The sequence below is a fragment of the Sminthopsis crassicaudata genome, chromosome 1, assembly GCF_048593235.1.
Source record: "Sminthopsis crassicaudata isolate SCR6 chromosome 1, ASM4859323v1, whole genome shotgun sequence".
NCBI lineage: Eukaryota > Metazoa > Chordata > Mammalia > Dasyuromorphia > Dasyuridae > Sminthopsis > Sminthopsis crassicaudata.
Genome location: NC_133617.1, coordinates 556,609,479 through 556,631,348, shown reverse-complemented (window position 1 = coordinate 556,631,348; position 21,870 = coordinate 556,609,479). Strand labels below are relative to the sequence as shown.

Here is a 21,870-nt window from a genome sequence, read left to right as displayed (position 1 = left end):
AACTGAGTGAATGCCCATCAGTTGGAGAATGGCTGATAAATTATGGTATATGAATGAAAGAAGAATGATTTCAGAGAGGCCTGGAGAGACTTACATGAAGTGATACTGAGTGAAATGAGCAGAACCAGGAGATCATTGTACATGGCAAGAGCAAAATTATATGAAGATCAATTCTGACAAATCTCTTCAACAGTGAGTTGATTCAGGACAATTCCAATGATCTTGTGATGAAGAGAGACATCTACACCCAAAGAGAGGACTGTGGGCACTGAGTGTGGATCACAACATAGCATTTTCACTCTTTTTGTTATTTGCTTACATTTTGTTTTAGTTCCCTTTTTTCCTTGCGTGGCATGATAATTGCATAAATATGTATGCATATGTTGGATTTAACATATATTTCTACCATGTTTAACATATATTGGACTACTTGCCATCTAGGGGAAGCATGGAGGAAGGGAGGGGAATTGGAAAACAGTATTTTGCAAGGGCTAATGTTAAAGAATGGTTCATGCATATGTTTTTGGGGAAAAAAAACTTTAATAAAAAAAAGGAAAAAAAGAAAGTAAATGCTATGAGATGATAATAAACTTATTAGCAAAAAGAAGATTAAAAAAAATAACTGACTCTTCCATTATTTCCGCCAGAGCCATGTGGCTGGAATGCTGAACTTAAGAGTCAAGAAGACTTACTAGATGTGCAATTTCAGGCAAGTTTCTTAACCTCTGTTTACCTCAGTTTCCTCATCTATAAAATGGGCATAACAATGGCACTTGTCTTCCTAGGTTGTTGTGAGGTTAAAAGGAGATATTTATAAAGTATTTTAAAAGTGTGTATATATACATATATGTATATATAAATGCTAACTGTGATTAAGTTTACGATGATGATTAAGATTGTTATTTTTATGTCAACTGGAAATCATTCTGGATTAGCTCTGAAAAGAATCCTGATACTCTGAAGTTGCAGAATATTAACTTCAAGTTGTTGAAAAAGAGTATTCACTGCTGACCTATCTCAGAGATTACACTTTCTGATCATAGATTCAGGGACTGTTAATGTTGAAAAGAATTATGGAGTTCAGCCAATGAAGAATCTGAGGTTCGAAGAAATGAATGACCTGATTTATTAAAATTCATGCCAGAATTTGAGCCCAAAGTCCCACAATTAACAAATGGCAGAAACATAATATTTCAAGGTCAAACCTCCTCTCAAATCAAACACTCTACTATTTGCATTTCCATTTTGGTGCTAAAAGTGATAAACTCAAGATGCTAATGGTCAATATGATAAAAAAATTAAGTATAGAATATTATTTATAGGTAATTATAATTCATAAATAATTATCATAACCACATATGATGTTAAAATCAATATTTTTATCTGTAAATTATGAAATAAAAATTTAAAATATAAAATTTTTTGCATTTTGTGGTGGATTTGTTTCATTTATGTGTACTTTCTTTGCTCCTTGAGAATATTGAGGGGAAAAAATATAGACATGAGACATTTAATACACATTTGATGAATGAAAATGTTATATTTAGATGCAGAAATAAATTCCCCCACTCCAATAAATAATTGTTTCCAAATAATAACACCATAAGGAAAAGATCAGCCAGATCCAATATTTCTTTAAATACACACAATGATGGTATTTGGGAATCCATTAATTTGTGATCTATATCTTTGGAATTAAGGAGCAATGTATGTGATAAGAAGGGTAGGGGTGCAGACCTGCATGGAAAAATCAAGATATCTCCATAATTAATTATTATTACACATGCCCCAGAATTGATGAGACCTGCTTTTTTCTTTCATTGGAAACACTGTGGCATTGCCAACCTGCTGCTTCATCAGGAATTTCCTGTTCTATGAAAATAAAAACATTATACTAATGATGAGGCTGCTCTGGCATGAATAGCAAACTATGCCTCACTTTTAGAAATATATTCCTCTTCCTGTTTAAGAAAATATTTCCATTTTCTCCTACCAGCCAACTCATTTAATTCAAAAAATTTGAATGCCCTTTGAAAATTATATATACAAATATAAAGTATATTATTATTAATAATAATTTACAAATCAGATAGACAGCCCTTCATGAACACATTTTGTAGTCTGGTTTCCCTCAGATCTGTGGTTGTCATCCACCTGGAAAGTCCCCAAAGTACGAGCTAGAAATCTGCCACCACCACCCCTTCTGCTGTTCCTGTAGTCATATTTAATTGTGTTTGCTCAATTCTAAGCCAAACTCATATGCAGTATATTTAGATGGTTAAAATAGCTCAGCACTCAACTGCTTTTAGAGATTATTTTCAGTTCAACAATTCTTAGGAATTATTCTGGAGTAAACAAGGTGAGGAGAAAAGAAAACAACATAAATCTGCTCCAGTGATGAAGAAAACAATATTGGAACTACAATCTGGAGAATCACCATGAATGAAGGAAAAGAGTTTTCCTTAGTTTATTTTCTTTTATCAAATACAATCACTGATTCGTTTTCTATGTAGGATTTATTTTAAAGTAGAGGATAGCAAGAAATAATAGGATAGCAAGAAGTAATAGTTAGAAACAGAGAAAAGTACCATTATCATTTACAAAAATGATGTGTAATTGCCATACTTACCCTTAAATAATATCAAAAGTAAAAGTGTGGAAATGACATGTGGATTGCTTGTTACTTAGGGAAAGATTTCTGAACTTTTGAAACAGCCTTTATATCATATAATGGAAAATTTGCTAAATCAAAAGGTATAAATTATTTATGTTGAAGTAATTGTTTTGTCAGAGCCCCAATCTTTAAATACTTCTTCAGATTTGCTTTGATAAAGAGCTGTAACTAATTTACAGGTGTTTAGTTGGATGTTTCTATCAAGTAACTCCACCTTCAATTTTCCATTTATATTTTCTATACCATTTAGCAAATAAACACCTGCTATAATGAAATTAAAAGAGGAAAATTAAGAAATCTGAAGGAAATTATAGAATTTGCTAAGATAATATAGTATGATAACATAATAAAGTAACAACTTTTATAAAGATATATAATATTCCATCTCCAAGATTTTTTTTTTTGTTTTTTAAGTTTAAAAAATAAAGTCAACTTTATTTTTTTCCTATTTTTTTTGTTAGATCATTTTGTGTTTAGGTTCTCTTTTGTGTATAGAAACTAAATATCCCTCCTATAACTGATTTATATTGTACATTGAGAACCTTACTAATTCCCACTATGGGGAGACCCTAGGCATGAGCCTAAATCTAAGTAGCAAGTAAATCATCCCCAGGGTTCCATGGTAGGGAAAGATGTAATGATACAAGAAGGTTCCCTTGTGCATGGCTCTTAGAAGAGAAGAGAAAAACTGTTCCAAGCCCTCTGGGGTTTCCATCAGGGGTTATTACTATTAAAAAAGATTAGAAAGGCATGCTAAAAATTTGCATTTAATCCTAATATTAGGAATAGCTTAAAAGTAAAAGACAAAGGAATGTTAAAAACTTTCAGAGAAGTGAGAAGTTTGTACTGAATCTGAGAAGATATTAATAGAAGTAAAGCAAGGAGTTTTACCCTTAAGAATCAATTTCATAAAAATGAAATGTGGGAAGTAAGGATAGGTAGCAACCCATTTAAAAAAATATGAAAATTTTAGTAGATTTCCAAAAAAAGTAACATTTCTTTGGCATACATAAAATGCTTTTGGTATATAATTTATTTAGTCTTTACAACAACCCAAAGAGGGAAGTACTACAGATATTATTATTCTTATTTTACAACTGAGGAAACTATAGATCAACAGAACTAACAGATGCAAGATTTTATTGCAGATCTCCACTAACTTAAGTCTAGTAATCTATCCACTGTACTACATGGCCTGCAAACTAAATTATAGAGAGGCAAGAAATCTAAAGAGATCCTAGCCTACATTGAGAATTACAGTATTTCGGGGTAGGAAGTGGCAGACCAGACATAATCATCCTCGACCAGATCACATTTAGAGATTACATTCAGTCCAGAGAACCACATTTTAGAAGGGACACTGATAAACTGAAGAGCATCCAGGGGACAGCATGGCCAAGAACCTTGAGATGAGATCATATGAGATTTAGTCAAAAGCATTGATTCTCACTGTCTTCTTGGCTTTTCATCAGATTCTATTCTTCTTTAACATTTTAAATACCTAATTCTGATGACTTAAACCTTCTGTCCTCTAACATTTATGTAATATTTAACCACCTTATCTAGTTTTCCTTCCACATTTAACACTTGAAACTTCTGCTGCCTATGCAGTGTCAAGATAGTAGCACTGTATTAATATATTTTAGCACTATTATTCTTTATATAGTCCTATTTTCTTTCAAATATCTTGCATAGCTATTATTAAGCCTCAAAAAATCCTAAACAATGCAGATATACTTCCCATTTTAAAGATGAGGAAATTAAAACACAGAAATTTTGAAGATTGGTTGAAGGCCAGAGTTGATGGCCAGCTAGAATCAGGATTGAAGGACTCCCAGTTTCAAATTGCTTCTACTAGATGAGAGATGTCACATATGTATTAAAATGTTATTGAGTTGGTCTTGTGATGAAGAGAGCCATCTGCACGCAGAGAGAGGACTGTGGGAACTGAGTGTGGATCACAACATAATAGTTTCACTCTTTTTGTTATTTTTTGTTATTATTTATTGTTACTTCCATTTTGTTTTCTCTCATTTTTTTTCTTTTTGATCTGATTTTTTTTGTTCAGCACAGTTATTGTATAAATTATGTATAATATATTAGATTTAACATTTTTAACATGTTTAACATATATTGGATTACTTGCCATTTAGGGGAGGGTGTAGGGGGAAGGAAGGGAAAAATTTGGAACACAAAGTTTTGCAAGGGTCAATGTTAAAAAAATTAACCACACATATGATTTGAAAATAAGAAGTTGTAATTAAAAAATGTAATTGTGAAATATTAAATTAAATAAATAAAAATACAATAGAACCTAGGGATGATGTTAATATGCAGCTTTCTAAGTCAACATGTGCTGACAAGGAACTTTATGTTGTAGCTCCCATTTCTATTTGAATTTGACATCTCTACACTAAATCATGCTGGTACTACTTTGTGTATACAATTGTAACACATGAATGGTATTCTATTAGCCTTGAAAAGAGTAAGAATACAAATTAGGAACTCCCAGATATAAATAAACCTAATATTAAATTGGGGATAAATAAGTATCCCCAATGCTTAGTCAGATTCTGGCAGAAAGGAGATTTTTCATATTTATTATTGACTATTACTAAGACTATCAGTATTAGGGGGAAAAAAAAAGAATTTATGAGCTACGTTGAACACATACATTCTGCCTGTCCACAGACTGCATCTTCCCAAATATTTTATCACATGGAAATTTGGGCAATAATAAGAAATATATCAGAATGGCTTGGATTGTCTGAACATCATGATTCAGCTTTGATAGGCAATATCTCCTGGGTTTGCTTTCCTCTCTGATTGGAGGGCTGATGTCCTGAAGCGATTAATTCCTTTCCAAACCTCCCTTTAGAAGACTCAGAATTTTCCAGGTAACATTTTCCATCAGCTGCTCTGCATGGTTTTCATTCCATGACCATTGTGCCTCTTGCCAGGTACCCTCTAGTATCTGTCCCCCAGCCACCTCTCATCTTTTTATGTACTATCTTCTCCCATTGGATTGCAAGATTTTTGAGGATGACGATTGTCTTTTTTTTTTTTTTTTAATTTGTATCCCCAATGCTTAGTCAGACTCTGGCACAGGTGGTTTTTAATATTTATTCACTATGACTATGACTATCAGTATTAGGAAAAAAACAACCCTTAAGTACATGGTCTTTTGACAATGGAGAGACGACAACAACAATATCTTTGTCTATTTAGAATAATGCATTATCTCAGTTTTCTAGCCTAAAAGGTCATTGCTTTATTGTTTAAAAAATGTAAATATTTGAAATAACCATCCTTTCAAAAACTTGAAGCATTACAAAGAATTATTCTTAGAAAATTCCAAATAAATTTTCTTTAGTTTATAGAACAAAAACAATTTCATTCTTGCCAACTCAATCTCAATTGATTCCCATAAATTACATTTTAAAAATAAATGGAAAGAATACTGGAGGAAATACACAACTCCCAGAAGTCTTTCATCCTTCTAGGGCAGATCAATTACAGCTTATAGTGTGTGGTGAATGGAAGTAGGATGCCTTTCATATCATACTTTAAAATCTACGATCCTTATTAAGATTGGGTCCTGGATGTTGCTATTAAAAATTCATAGTCCTTTTCTGAGAAAAAGCATTTGACCTGTTATCACTAGCTAAATTTGGTCTTTTCCCCACAGCTTCATATTAGACTTACTGGACATTTATTGTAGTGGGAAATGGATTTTAAAGGACAGGTTTGTGATACATTTAAGACTTAAAAAGATGAATAATTTTCATTAAGATACATTTTTTTTAATTTAAATGTTCACTATGGAACTCAAAGGAAGCAAATTATACACTTTAAAAGAATGTGTCAACTTTTTTTTTCCATTTACGCTTCTATACTAGCATTTAATACACTGAAAGTGTTAATTGGCTTTAAAGTTTAGTCAAATATCCTTATGTTGCATTTATCTAAATACTAAACATCTGGATACTTGGAAATATCTAGATAATTGACTGATTTTTTCAGTTTTCAGACACATATTTGATATTGTGTAAACATTTGAAATTTGTGTTCAACATTGTAAAAAAGTGTTCATTCAAAGCGAATTTTACTTCCTTCTTATTGGTAGGATATGGTCTGGTACTTTGATTAATCAATTATATTTATTACACTAATAGAACTTGTGATCATGTTATTTTCAAATACTATTTCAGAATTCATTCGAGCTTTAATATCAAAATTTTAATTTCATGAATATATTTTTGCATATTAAAATTATTCTGAGTATATAACAGACTAATTTAGTCAATCTGGTGAAAACAAACTGACGATATATCATTATAAAGATATATTACAACTATAGCAGTTTTACTGAATTTCTCTTTTTTGGAATAAAGTATTATCAAATAAAAAAATCTAAAAATGAAAATTTCACAAAAAGTCAGTTTATTCAAAACTCATTTCTTAAATATAGTATATAATTCAAAGTATCAATTATTTCTCAAATGATTAAATTCTTTATTTCCTATAATTAGAAATACACAAATACAATTAATTTAAAAGCTTTTTTTTCCCCCTTGCCTTTCATTTTATTGAAATGTGATTCTATTCCTTTAAATTGAATGTTTGGATTACCAAATATTAGTATTTAAAAAAAATTGCAGACAACCTAGTATACCATGAGCCATCTGTCTCTACTAGTGAAGCAGAGGCTAGATGAGCATTTGTCTAAGATACTATCAAAGGGGCTGCTTCACTGGAAGGGAAGTTGAGTTAGATGATGCTTAATTAAATTCATTATATTCTTATGCAAAGACTGAGACTACAGAAGCAAGAGTGAAATGGTCCCTGACCTTAAGAAATATTCAATTGTGTGGATAATTATAATATGTACAAAATTGTTTTTTAAAATACAAAATAATGTAACAATTTCAAGAGATAGAAAATGATTAACAGTTTTGACTTCTCATTATTTTATACAAATAGGACAATCTGGGAGAACTGATCTGATTATGATTCTCATTTTAACAATTCCTAAGAATAAGCTAGTTGAGGATTCACATCACCACTTCAATAATAAATAAACATTACACACACATATATTATGTAAATAAAGACAAAAATGTACAAATGTATATTTAATATCATATACAATAAATTCATATATAATTTATGGGCATAATTTATTAAAATAAATTAATAATATTATTAATTATGGAGGAGGAGTAATTGGACATCTTGCATTTCAGAGGTCTACAACATACAGGTATATAGCCAGCAGGCAACTAATAATATGGGACTAACAAGAAGATATATATATATAGCTAGTAGATTCAAATCCATATAGCTGTGGATTTGAATCCATGGGAGTAGATGAGATTAACAAAGGAGAGAATAAAAGGAAAGAAATAATACCATGACAGAACCATGGGGATCTCCCACATTTAATGAATTAGAGAAAGATGATAATCTAGCAAAGGTGTCTGAGACAGAATAGTTAGGAGAACCAAGAGAAACCAGTGTTATGTATATGGCAGAAATGTCTATTTTAATTAAAATCCTACAATTCTATAAATTAAATGCTCTTTTGAATATGTTATTAATTTAATATAAACAATTTAATACTATTACTATTAATGCCATTCTACATGTTGAATGTTTTAAATATTTTCTTCTCAAAGATTTTTCTTTAAGAAAACTAGATTTTACAATCTAATTTAAAAGAAAAATATTTACAACAACCTTGGGAGGTACAGAGGGAAAGTATTATTACACATTAGGAACAGAGAGGTTAAGTGATTTGCTCTAGAACACACAATTGGGTAATGTTCAAATCAATACCAAGTTCACGCTTCTTAACTTTTTTTTTTCCTAGGTCAGTAATTGCAGATAGATCAGTAGATAGATAGACAGAACATTTATTATATGTGGGAGAAGTACTCCTAGTAGTCATGGACTACACTAGATTTGAAATGAGCATGATTCGCATGGGTGTTTCTTCAATTTCAGGCAAAGACATAAGAGGTAGAAGCTTTGTTTGTCTAAGAAGGTCCAGGGGTCAGAGATGAAGTGCCTGAGGAATTAAGAATTAGACTATTTTTGAAGATTAACAGTTTAGTGAGTTATGTTTATTGTGAAGGGGATTAGAGGGTTACCAAGGCAATTAGAACCTGAAGAGTAACCTTTAAAACAATGCTAGATTAGCTACACTGAAGAAATAATTTCCTTAAAAGATATACCTATTCTTACAGAGAGGCTTGGAGAGACTTACATGAACTGATGCTGAGTGAAATGAGCAGAACCAGAAGATCATTATACACTTCAACAATGATACTGTATGAGGATGTATTCTGGGAAGTGGATATCTTCGACAAAGAGAAGATCTAATTCAGTTACAATTGATCAATGATGGACAGAATCAGCTACACCCAGAGAAGAAACACAGGGAAATGAATGTGGACTACTTGCATTTTTGTTTTTCTTCTCAGGTTATTTTTACCTTCTGAATCCAATTCTTCCTATGCAACAAGAGAACTGTAAGGCTCTGCATACATACATTGTATCTAGGATATACTATAACATATTTAACATGTACAAGACTGCTTGCCATATAGGGGAGAGGGTGGAGGGAGGGAAGGGAAAAGTAGGAACAGAAATGAGTGCAAGGGATAATGTTGTTAAAAATTACCCATGCATATGTTCTGTCAATAAAAAGTTATACTTTTTTTAAAAAAATCTATAAAAAGATATACCTATTCTTTTCATTAAACTTGAGCAATTTATATAGAGATTTACTCTCATAAACTATTTAATAACTTAAAAGCAGAGATTTACCCACTCTTTTGCACTCTCTCCTTATTTACTCTTTGAAAAAATTTTTTTCCTTTATAGTCTTCTTTCTCCACTCTCTTTTATGCTCCCTTTTCCCCCATTCTGCTCTACTTGCCTTTTCCTTTCTTTTTTTCTTTTAATTATTTTCTTTTAATTAAATTGTAAACACTTTTGAGAATAGATTCTGTCTCAAATCTAACTTAGTCTCCCCTACATTCATGAGACTGACTTTCAGGAAGAAGTAGGTATTTATTCAATGGGTGCTGAACTGAACTGAATTAAGCAGCATGGTTATGTTGGAAAGACCTCTCCCTAGATTTGTAACCAAAGACTCTGAGAGTGGACTCCTGTTTTACTGCTTTCTATTTGGAAGATCTAAGATTCTTAACTTCTCTGGCTTTCACTCTTATCTAGGATGTGGAATTAAGACTGAAAGATTGGAGTAAAGCATGAGCAAAGTCCCTTTTCACTTCTAGATAATTATTAAGCATTTACTGAAACAATCTACCTCCAAGTATATCAAAGAATAAAAAGGGTGAGGAAATATGGTACTAGAGCAGACTTTCTCAATAAATTTTATTGGAATTTTTTCTTTTTTTTTTTTTTTCCCCCTGCCTTAGCGGGTAGAGAACAGTTATTTTTCCCCATCAGAATAGAGTGGGGTTTTTGCATATGCATGTCAATAAATAAAAATTTTTATATGATTTTGATGACACACTTTAGGAGATGTGTTGCTACCCAACCTGATGTAGCACAGCAATGAAGAAACTGTGACACAAGAGAAAGAAAATACTGAAAGAGTTTCCAAAGAAAAGCAGTTGATACCGAGCAACTCAATGGGCCCCTTACCGCAACTTATCTTGATTACACTTTGATAAACAAGCAGCCAACTTTAGGGAGGTTGTCAGATCAGGGCAGACTAGGAAAGGCCTTCTGCAAAAGGTGGAGTTTGTGTTGAGACTTAAAGGAAGTCAGGGAAGGTAGGAGACTGAAACAATGAAACATATTCCATTTATGGAGAACAGCCTAATTATTTAGGAGATGGAATGTTGTCAGTCAGTAAATCAGTGTTTTTAAAGTTCCTGTTATGTATCAGACAATATGTGGTGCTGAGGATACCAAGAAAGGTAAAAGATGGTCCCTTCTCTGAAGGACCACACAAGTAATGGAAGAAACAATATTCAAAAAATACATACAAGATATATGCAAGATAAACTGAAAATTCTCATCAGGGGACAGACATTAGAGTTCAGGGATATAAGGAACAATTTTTTTTAGAAGATGGCATTTAAGCTGAGACTTGAAGGAAGCTAGCAAAATAACAGCAGGCCAGTGGGAAAGCATCATAAGGTGCAAGAAAGGAAGTAAATTGGAAGGCCAGAATGAAAGACTCCTAGAAATGTAGGAAGAGACTATGTTGTAAAGGTCTTTAAATGACATAAAGATTTTGTTTTTGATCCTGAAATTAAGAAAGGATAGTTATTATCAAGCCCCCTATACTAGTTTAGGTTCTAATGTCAATCAAAAGATGCACGTATCCAATAATCATATCGTTTTAATAGGGTATGACATTTACTAGCCACTTTCTTTCCTTTTAATTCCTTGAGCATACTTTTCAGATTATTTCTATTCTGTTTATTGTTTTAGAAAGTATTAGTTGGAGTAGTAAAGGAAACTTAAACATACTAATACCTGAACATTAATCATTTAGTTTATTGAGTTGAGTGGTGGGTGACATAATCAGATCTGTGCTTTAGGAAAATCAATTTGGAAGCTGAGAGGAGGATGGATTACAGTAAAGAAAAGACTTGAGGCAGAGAGATCAATTAGAAGGTTACCGCCATAGTTCTGGCAAGAGATAATGAGAGCCTGGACTAAGATGGTAGCAATGTGAGTGCAGAGACACTGGGAAGGTAGAAAAGATGACACTGTTGACAACATTGTGGATATGAGGGATGAGTGCAAATAAAGAATTGGGGATGATGCACTAAGATGCAAGCCTGGGTGATGAGGAAAAAAACGGTGCCCTAGAAGTTATAGAACATTTGGGAAAAGGGGTTTGGAGGCAAAGATAGGAATAAATACTGGAACCTGACCCCATGTTAGGGAGATGAGCCAAAAAGCAAAGAAAGACGATACTGATGTTGGCCACTTCTCCTTCACACCTGCTAATGCAGCACACAAGAGAAACCCCAAGGCACTCCTGTGCTTGGGTAACAAAGGCAGCTAGGGACTGTTCTTGGTCAAGAGCAAATTTCTTTTTACAAAGCTCCAGATGCAAGGGACTAAAACCTGCATCTCCAGTTTCTTTGTCTTCCATGATGCATTGAGGGGGTGGAATGGGCTAAATCAAAGTCACAGTCTGGAATAGTCATGATTAATGTTCTGATATTAGTATGTTTATGGTTCCTTTACCACCCTAACTAAATACTTTCTACAATAATGAACTTGATAGAGGTGATTTGAATAAAAGCATGTTGCAAGGGACTAGAAGGGGAATGGCTATTAAGAAATGGGGAAGTGGGAACACCATCAGAGAGATTTGATTTGTGGAAATCTGTCCTGATGTAGGGGTCCACGACAATTAGGTGTCCTCAGGGTCTTGACCAGGGTACAGGCAGCTTGACAAATACCCACACCGCCCCCTGGTGACTTAAAAAAAAGCAACACTAGTCTACTTAAATTTTCCTCATCAGTACTATTCTGCTTTTCAAAGTATACTGAAGTATGGTAAAAGATGGTTTGAAAATTCCAGTATTTTATCATTATAAATATGCCTTTGAAAGAAATTTTTGAGTAAATAAAATAAGTTTAAAACAAAAAGTTAAAATAAATTTATCATGATAAACTAACTAAAAACAATTCAATATTTCAAAGAATGGTTCTTCTATAGTATTTTATAGTTTTAAAAATATTTTCCACAAAGGAATTTGTATAAGTAATAGCATATCCATTTTGTGCCATATTGCTTATTTTTTCAATGGATAGGGAGCGCCTAGAGAGAGAATTAATGATTAAAATAAATACTTTAAAATATTATATTTCTTTTATAAATGAAGAAGTAGATAGTTATAAAATTCATAAGTTGTTAACAGAACCATATCATAGACCCACATCTTATATTCAGTTTATTGCTCTGCCCAGCATACCATGCTGCCTCTCATAACCAGCAGCAGGAAATCAGGCAGGCAAAACAGAGAATCAACAGTCTTAAGAAATATTTCCAAATACTAAGATCTTTTAGCAATGTCTTAAATCTACTTCAAAGTGCTCTCAGCCTATGCTTTGCCTTTTACTAATGGTGAACATTTTAAAATATGAAATTCTACATGACACAAAACATGAAAATATATACCAGCAAAATAATGTAAATATATTTGTTTTCTGTACTAGACAATTTATCTTCATTTTAATAAATCTTCTTTAAGATCTTCAGTATCTTTTCCTATGACTTGATTGTTAAACACTGTGTAGATATACTATTAGAATGGAATATAAAGTACACTGACCTGAGTGACACTCTCAAAGTAACTTATTAGCATTTTCAATAAAATTACACTGCCATACAATATTTAGAATTTTAATCTATGAAAATTCTTATTGCTTGCCAATGGAGCTTTGCAAATAACTGATGGATGGGGAGAAAACATTTCAAGTTATTTCCAAAGTAAACTTAAAATTTTGAAATTCCTACATTAATTTTTCTTATCCATGAAAAATATATTGCTAAAAAAGTGAATACCATGCAGCCAATTTTCCCAACCTGATTCCCACTCCCCAATGTTTTTAAATTACCTGTTTTTAAGCAGTGCCCTGAAGGTCGTCTTATTCAGTCCCAGATAACTTGGCAGCAAGTTTGACCAATTCCATTCCCATTTAGTTATGGCTGACTGTTGACATATGAGAAGAAGCTATTGTTAGTTATTAATCAGAGTTAATACGATCAGTAAATTAAAGCTCCAGCTGTGATAGACTAACTAAGAAGGAGGGGGGTCTAGAACAAGGACTTAGACAGATGATATCAATCATGCCCACAGAAGAAGGTTTTTATTCCAATAAGACAGCAATTAATTTATAAATCCATTTGAGGATGTAGCCATTATTTATGAAAAGATAAATCAATTTTTGAGTCGTTATTCCTCCAACTGTTAATGGCATTTTGCCCAACTATTTTCTCTGAAAGGTTGACTCTTGAAAAGCAAAATAATTGGCAATTTTAAATGTATTCTCCCAATTCATATTTTGCGTGTGTGTCAGCAAAAAGTTTTATCAAGAAAAATTTGAAGTAGTTAGAAATATGGGTTTATGCTACATTTTAATTAGTGTGCCATAATAGTATTGTCTATTTTGCAAAAACAAATACAATAGATGATTAGAAAAATAAGAATATAATTCCCTTTTAAAACATTAGATAATTTGAAATCTAAATATAGAGAGAAATCACTATGTATAATAACTTAGTAAAAGTATTGATAAAAGGTATTATTAAATGAAGAAATAATGGTTAAGATTATTTTATGCAATCTGAAATATAATACTCTGGGGTATCAAGTCATTTATAAAGATATAATATGTTTGCTTTCCTACTTTCCTAGTAGCTCTCTGCTGCAAAAACCCAAATACTTCTGATAATACCAGTTTAGGCCAGTTTTCAGACTCCAACGAGAACTATCCCTTGTCATCTGCTGATTAATCGAGCCCTACAATCCTGTCATATAGTAGAAGAATTCTGCCCTGAGTTGTCAGCATCTGAAGGTCTTATTCTACAGTTTTGATGAATGTAGGCTAGAGCTGTAACAGGCATGATAAAAATATTATCTGCATCCCAAATTAGGACAATGTTTTAAATTTTTTTCATCAGAGCTCTAGGTCAAGCAATCCTTTTTTTTCTGTCATGCCAGTTCAAATGATTTGTCAGGAGACTTTCAAAAAGAGATACCTAAGTTATGAATTAAAATGGAATCAAAATCGCTATCAGATTTCTGACTTTTTTTTTTGCACTTTGGGTTATAATTGTAATATAACCATTGACTGTGTGGTTTAAATAATTTTAATGAGATGATATAATTAACTATGTATTTAAACAGGAATTGTTTTCAATACTGAGGATTTTTTATGTAAATTAATTCATTTTAAATGAATATTATGTAAATAATGTCTATGATATATTTTCAAGAAGACTGTCAAGATTATTTCAAAACATATATGAAAACTGTGCATACTATCTACTTAAAGTGAACAATTCCCTCATTTACAAAACACCAATGATTTAAAAGTACTGGCTTGATTTTATAGCCTAACCAAAGTTACCAGGATCAGTCAATAGTCGATTAATAAACATTATTAAGCTCCCACAGGGTGTCAAGCATTGTGCTAAGTACTGGGGATACAAAAAGAGACAAAAGATAGTTCCCTCAAGGAACTCACAATCTATAGGGAAAAACAAAAGCAAACAAAAAAAGTACAAATAGATACACACACATATACACACACACAAACACACACACCACAAAATAACAGAAGGAAGATTTCTTATATCAAATAACATCACAGGGAAAATGAATATATAATTTTAATTTTCAAGGAAGGTATTGATAGCTTGCAATGTATATTTTTGGAGATAGCACCCCACATAAATAAATGTGGTCACATAACCACTAAAATAAATTATCATCATAATTTTCATTTCTATTCATTGTCAGATTCTTGCACATAATAAGTGCAGGTCAAATCTTTGTTGAATAACAATTACTCTCCACATACCTGATCCAGCATTTTTTTACTAAACCACTTATACACCTGAAAAGGGTTAAAGGCAGGAGGCTGTTTTTCCAGGCTCTTCAAGGTCACTTTTAAAGGTCTGGTGGGTAATGTGTTTTCCTCTGGTACATTCATTGAAGACAGCTGTTCTTTCAAATATTCCTTCAAGGGGGAAAAAAAAAAAACAAATTTGCATGCTTATTACTCTATGTTCTCTTTAAAATCAAGCTGATCAAAACCTGTATTTACTCTTTTCACACATTTCTTAGCATTCAGTTGGTAGATTCCAATATGTTAATACCACAAGAGAGAATTCATTTTCAGAAGATGCAATGCTGATGAGGATTTATTATACTAAACAGCACCAATCAAAAATAACTGAACCTAAAATGCTGTGGTGAGGGTCAATTACTAAATTTTCATGAAATGAACTATTCAAAGTATTTGATTTATATAGATTCAATTGTACACTATCTTATCTAGACACTATCTTATAGATTATATGATGCAGATGTTGAAAAGACAACATTATAGAATAAAATATCTAAGAAATATTATGTGTCCAGCCCTATGGTAAGCATTTATATACACACATGATATATGTATATATTTAATTATTCATTTCCAGCATCCATTCAAAAAAATTTTTAAGTTTCAAATTTTGTTTTTAGCCATTGAGAAGGCAAGCAATATATAATTATTTGTATGGAATCATGCTTGATATATTTCTATATTATCCATGTTGCAAAACAATAAGATTACATCACAATTATATGCCACAACTTGTTCAGCCACTGTCCAATTGATGAGTATCTACTCACTTTCCTTTTTTTTAAACTACTGCCAAAAGAGGTGTTATAAATATTTTTGTACATATAGGTCCTTTTTTAAAAAAAAATCTCTTTGGAATACAGATTTAACAGTGATATTTCTAGATTAGAGTGTATGTACTCTTTTATAGCACTGTAGGTATAGTTCCAGATTGGTTGGATAAGTTCACAATTCCACCATTATTGCACTAGTGTCCCTATTTTTTCCACATCCTCTCTAGCATGTCATTTTCCTTTTTGTCATGTCAGCCAATCTGATATATATGAGATGGCACTTTAGAGTTGTTTTAATTTGTATTTTTCTCAAAAATTTAGACTAGAATTTAAGATTTAGAGCATTTTTTCATATAACTATAGCTTTGGTTTCTTCTTCTGAAAACTGCTTATTCATATCATTTGGGCATTTATCAATTGAGGAATTGTTTTGATGTTATAAATTTGATTTAGTTCCTTACATATGAGAAACAAGGCCTTTATGAGAAAGACTTGTTGCAAATCTTTCCACCCAGTTTCTTGCTTTTCTTCTAATTTTGATTGCACTAGTTTTTTTCAAATAAACTTTTTTAATTCCATGTAATCAAAATAATCCATTATATTTCCCATGATCCTCAGTATCTCTTATTTGAGTATATATTCTTTCATTATCTATAGATCTGACAGGTAAAATTTTCTATGTTTCTCAATTTGCTTATGATATCAATCTTTATTTCTAAAACCAAATATTAATATTTTATTTATTTGTTTGTTTGTTTGTTTGCTGAGGCAATTATGACCTGCCTGTAGTGCTAATGGGAGCCACTTATCAGTGGCTGTTGGAGGTCTAACTCAGACTTGTAGAACTATAACAGGTATTGAATCTTGTGAAATGTCATGGAGGCAAACTTTGTCATGGAGGAGAAGAGGACTATAGTGAGAACAGGCATTTAAGTCTCTCATCAGTCTCCTGGCTCAGCCCTTTGATGTGTTGGCCCATTTAATTACCCCGGCTCTTATCAGATCTCTTCTCCCTTTCTTTCCCCACAGGTTCCTGAAGGAACTCTGGGAGGATCCTACTCACAAAAAGCTCTCGAATGCTGCTGGTTCTTTTTGTCCCCGTTTGGGCACCATATGTTGTGATACGAAAAACACCTGCCAGTGTCTGCTGAAAGTCTAACTCAGACCTGTAGAATGGATCTCTTCACATGAGAGGATGATGATGATACAAGGAGACTGAGAGTCAGTTGAGTTGTCTGACCTCTCTCCTCTGCCTCCAATTTATTTCATTCCCAGTCCATAAGCAACATCTGTGTCAGTGAAGGCTGTCCCACAACTCCTTCAAGTGTCATGATCCACGGCTTTGGAGGCTCTCAGAGCATTGACCTGCCCTTTTACCCAGGCATGGTCCTTACCTGCCCAGGGTCACATAGATAGGAAGTGTTAAGTGTCTAAGGCCAAATTTGAACTCAGATCCTCCTGACTTATTATCTATGTTGCAAAACATGGTGCTCTATCTACTGAGCCACCTAGCAGCTCCTACATATTAATATTTTAGTGGGAATAGTGTGCTACTTTTATAAAGAACTACTTTGATGCTTTATCACATCAAAGATTTTTTAAAAACTGATTGACCAAGGATAAGAACAGTTTTAGATAAAGAAATTGAAACTATTTCTAGTCATATGAAAAGATACTCCAAATCACCATTGATTAGAGAAATGCAAATTATGACAACTCTGAGATATCACTACACACCTGTCAGATTAGCTAAGATGACAGGAAAAGATAATGCTGAATGTTGGAGGGAATGTGGGGAAACTGGGACACTGATACATTGTTGGTGGAGTTGTGAAAAAATCCAACCATTCTGGAGAGCAATATGGAACTAAGCTCAAAAAGTGGTCAAACTGTGCATATTCTTTGACCCAGCAATGTTTCCATTGGGCCTATATCCCAAACCGATCTTAAAGGAGGAAAAGGGACCCACATGTGCAAAAATGTTTGTGGCAGCCCTTTTCATAGTGGCAAGAAACTGGAAACTGAGTGGATGCCTATTAGTTGGAAAATGGCTTAATAAATTATGGTATATGAATGTTGTGGAATATTATCGTTCTATAAGAAATTATCAGCAGAATGATTTCAGAGAGACCTGGAGAGACTTACATGAATATGTGATAAGCTAGATACTCTAAGAAAAACTGGCTCACAAATTAGCTGATGCAAGGTGAAAGTAGGAGAACCAGGAGAATATTGTATACAGTAACAGCAATACTCTAAGATGATCAGCTGTAAATGACTTAGTTATTCTGAGCAATACAAAGATCCAAGACAACTCTGAAAGACTTATGATGAAAAATGTTACCTATCCTCAGAGAAAACTGACGGAGTCTTACTCTATTTTTCTTTAGCTTTTAAATTTTGATCTATGTTCTCTTTTACAACATGACTAATATGAAAATATGCTTTGCATGACTAGAAAGATGTAACCTATACCAAATTGCTTGCCTTCTCCATTGAGTGGGGAGGGAGGGAGAGAATTGAAACTCAATTTTTAAAATGAATGCTGAAAATCATTTTTACATGTAATAGGGAAAAATAAAATATTATTTTTCAAAATAAAAAAAGCTCATTGATCAAGCCCCAACGTACCAAAGTCTAGAAAACCTCTTCACCAGCTTGACAGAAACTCTTAAAGATCATCTACTTTTTTATATAAAATGGTTATCCTCTATGTCAGTGAAAGGAGAACCCAAATCAAGGAAATGACAAATCCCTGAAGTACTGACATCGGGGACCCTGCTGAAGTATCATAATCACTTTTACACAGAACTAATTACAACAGACAAACCCAAAGCACATTTATATGCAATAGACTGAAAAATGCCAAGATCTAGTACGAGTTCTGTACTATAATTCACTGGTAGCATTAGGAAAATCAATTCATTTCATGGCACCAATCATTTTCATAAGAAATAAAGTAAAAAAAAAAATCCTGATTATTATACTAGAATGTTTCTCATAAAACCATAGCCTTCAGAGCTGAAAATGGCCTAGCCATTTTTTAGTCTACTGCCTCATTTCACAAATTAGGCTTAAAGAGTAACTTGTTCAAGGTCACATAAATTGCAGTATCAAGATTAAAATCCAACTTCAATTTCAGTGGTCTGAAGCAAACAAAATAAATGCAAACCACTATTTAGCAATACAAAATCAGATCATTCACTTTATTAAAGTATGTTTAATACTGTATTATTTCCTAAGAGATAAATGAATTCATCAGCCTTAGTTCTGGAGGAAACTTAAAAGTAATCTAGCCCATCACTGGGAGATTAGACTAAATGGGAGACCATTTTACAGATAAGGTACTTGGAGATAAGAGAGATTAAGGAACTAGTCTTTGGTTCCATAGGTGCTCTCTCATCCAGGAGCTTTTCACTTATCTATGCTGCCTCTAATACTATGAGATCCTAGCATGGTGCATACTATTGATCTGTACCTCAAAGTTCAGATTATAAATGTTCTAATGGAAATTGTAAGGGTCTCCAATAAGTTGGAACATTTGGGAGCAGCAAGTTAAAAATAATAAACTAATTTTAAAAAGCTAGCAACAGCTTCAGTTGTCATTTCTTTACCTTCTGGAGTTACTCAGGTTTTTGGAGTTACCTGTGTACATAAGGGTTTGGAAATAAAGGTATATGATAACTAGAAATATAAAGGTTTCTTACTGGAGGAAAAAAATAACAATTGAATAGGGACTAATTTTACTGTGTCAAGATTTAAGTAAAATAGAAATAAATGACCCTGCCTCACCTTGAATCATTACTTCATTTTTGCTTATAAAATCTGTCTATGCATATTTTCTCTCTGAATTAGTGAAATCTGGCTTCTGTTCCCAGCAGAGAAAAAAGAAACTGTTTTATTGTAAGTCACTAATAACCTCCCAATTGCTAAATTCAAGCAAAAACCTCATTTTCTAAATCTCTTTGCTCCTGCATTCATTCTCCTAGCTTCAAGTAATATTACCACTATGCTAATATCCAAGACATCTATTTCTCTAGCCTTATCCTGCTGCCTGAGCTTAGATATATACTAGGCTCACCTCTCCCCCCCCCACACACACACCCCCATATACATACACAATTACCTGCTATGTTTTCCCATGTCATTATATTATTATACTACCATAAGCTCAAATTCAGCAAATTCAAAACTGAATTTCTTATCTTGCAACTCAAAAGTTACCTGATTCTGTCCTTGGTTCAGTCACCAAAAATGTCATTCAAAAATATCCTTTCCTTTCTAACTTCTAGACCCATATACTATGTTAAATTCTCATCACCTAATACTTGTATTATTGCAGCAAGCCTTTAGTTATCCTCTTTCACAGTATATTTAAGGTTTTTTTTTTCTGCCTCTGCAGTCTGTTTGCCACCACATTGATCTTTAAACAATATTTCTAGGCCTGAAATTTTATTATTTTGTCAACCACTTGCTAAAAAAAACCTTCTGTTGGCTTCTATTTCTTTTTAATTCTTATTTTCTTATTGTTAAAGGTTTATCAAAACCTAGTCCTTTATCACCTATATTACCCATGTCCATTATTAACTCTCTTCTCTGATTAGAGCTATTTTCTCAATGTCTCCTAAATGAGAAATGATCTCTCTTTTTTAAATTAGAGATTTAGACCTGGATGGGACTTCAGAAGTCATTTCCTTCAGTTTTCTCATTTTACAAAAAAAAGAAAAATGAGGCATTGGGAGATTAAGTAACTTTACACAGATATTAAGCAAGAAAGGTGATATTTGAACCCAGGGATCTCTAATTTCTGAATGAGTATTCATTCCACTAAACACCCATTCTCTGCCTTTTCTCCTTGGTGGTATGGTCCAAATCGAGGAAACTTAGTATGAAGCAAGGGAGTGTAATGAAGCACAAATTTGGAGTCAGAAATGCTATTATAGGCAAACTATGATATAAACACCAAACTTTTCAGAAACTTATTAATAAAAGTTGATATAATATATATGTTTCAATAAAGTCCTTTTCTAATGCCAAATTATGGAATGAATGAGACCCTGGGTTCTTGAAGGTTGTGACAGTGTAGGACAAGTTCCATCAGCTCCCACCAAACCATAACACTTTGGAACATGAAATCAGCATGATATTACATATCTGTCATCCAAGAACCAAGCTAAATCTGGAAAGCCAAATTGGTCACATGAATTTTTTAGCTATGGTAACTTACAAAGACAATTTACCACATGGTGGTAGGGGACTAAGACCTTTGAAACTCCAGAATCAGCCTAGGAGTATTAATATAATACATCTTCAAATATATGAGAAACATGAAAGTATAAAATAAAAATAGTAATCTTAAAAACAAAACATGAAAAAAAAATCAACCCACAACATTAACACAAGAATACTTCCTTCACTAGAAGAACTATACATTACATAAGAAAATTTTTTCTTGCACAAATTTCAGATTGTAGCACAGGCACAATAAACTAACTTGAAAAATAAATCTCCAGACTACACAATGCAGATCTGAATTGAGTTTATGAACCATATTATTGTGCAAAGTATATAAATGAAATCTACATTGTTTCTGCACAGCTTTTTTCTTACACAAATGCAGACTTGGTTAAATGGAATAGTTTCTATTATAATGCAATATTGAGTTTAGTATTGACTTTAAGAAGCATTATCACCTCCTTGACTAACCCTTAGCTGCCAGCAGACGCTGCCTCAGGCCAGTACACACCTAATTGCTCGGTAAAAAGGCCGTTTCCCTACCTCATT

General features: G+C 32.7%; 1 protein-coding gene across 6 annotated transcripts in view; it reads right to left on the bottom strand.

The window, feature by feature from the left end:
- KIAA0825 (KIAA0825 ortholog) overlaps positions 1-21,870 on the bottom strand; it is a 541,416-nt gene that overhangs the window by 251,609 nt on the left and 267,937 nt on the right. For all 6 annotated transcript variants that reach the window (XM_074282080.1, XM_074282081.1, XM_074282079.1 and 3 more), the window contains 3 exons: positions 21,865-21,870; positions 15,266-15,424; positions 13,298-13,392 (listed from right to left, as the gene is read on the bottom strand). The exon at positions 21,865-21,870 is cut by the window's right edge and continues 154 nt beyond it. In XM_074282080.1, the coding sequence (XP_074138181.1) occupies positions 13,298-13,392; positions 15,266-15,424; positions 21,865-21,870 (260 nt within the window). The remainder of the gene's footprint in view (positions 1-13,297; positions 13,393-15,265; positions 15,425-21,864) is intronic.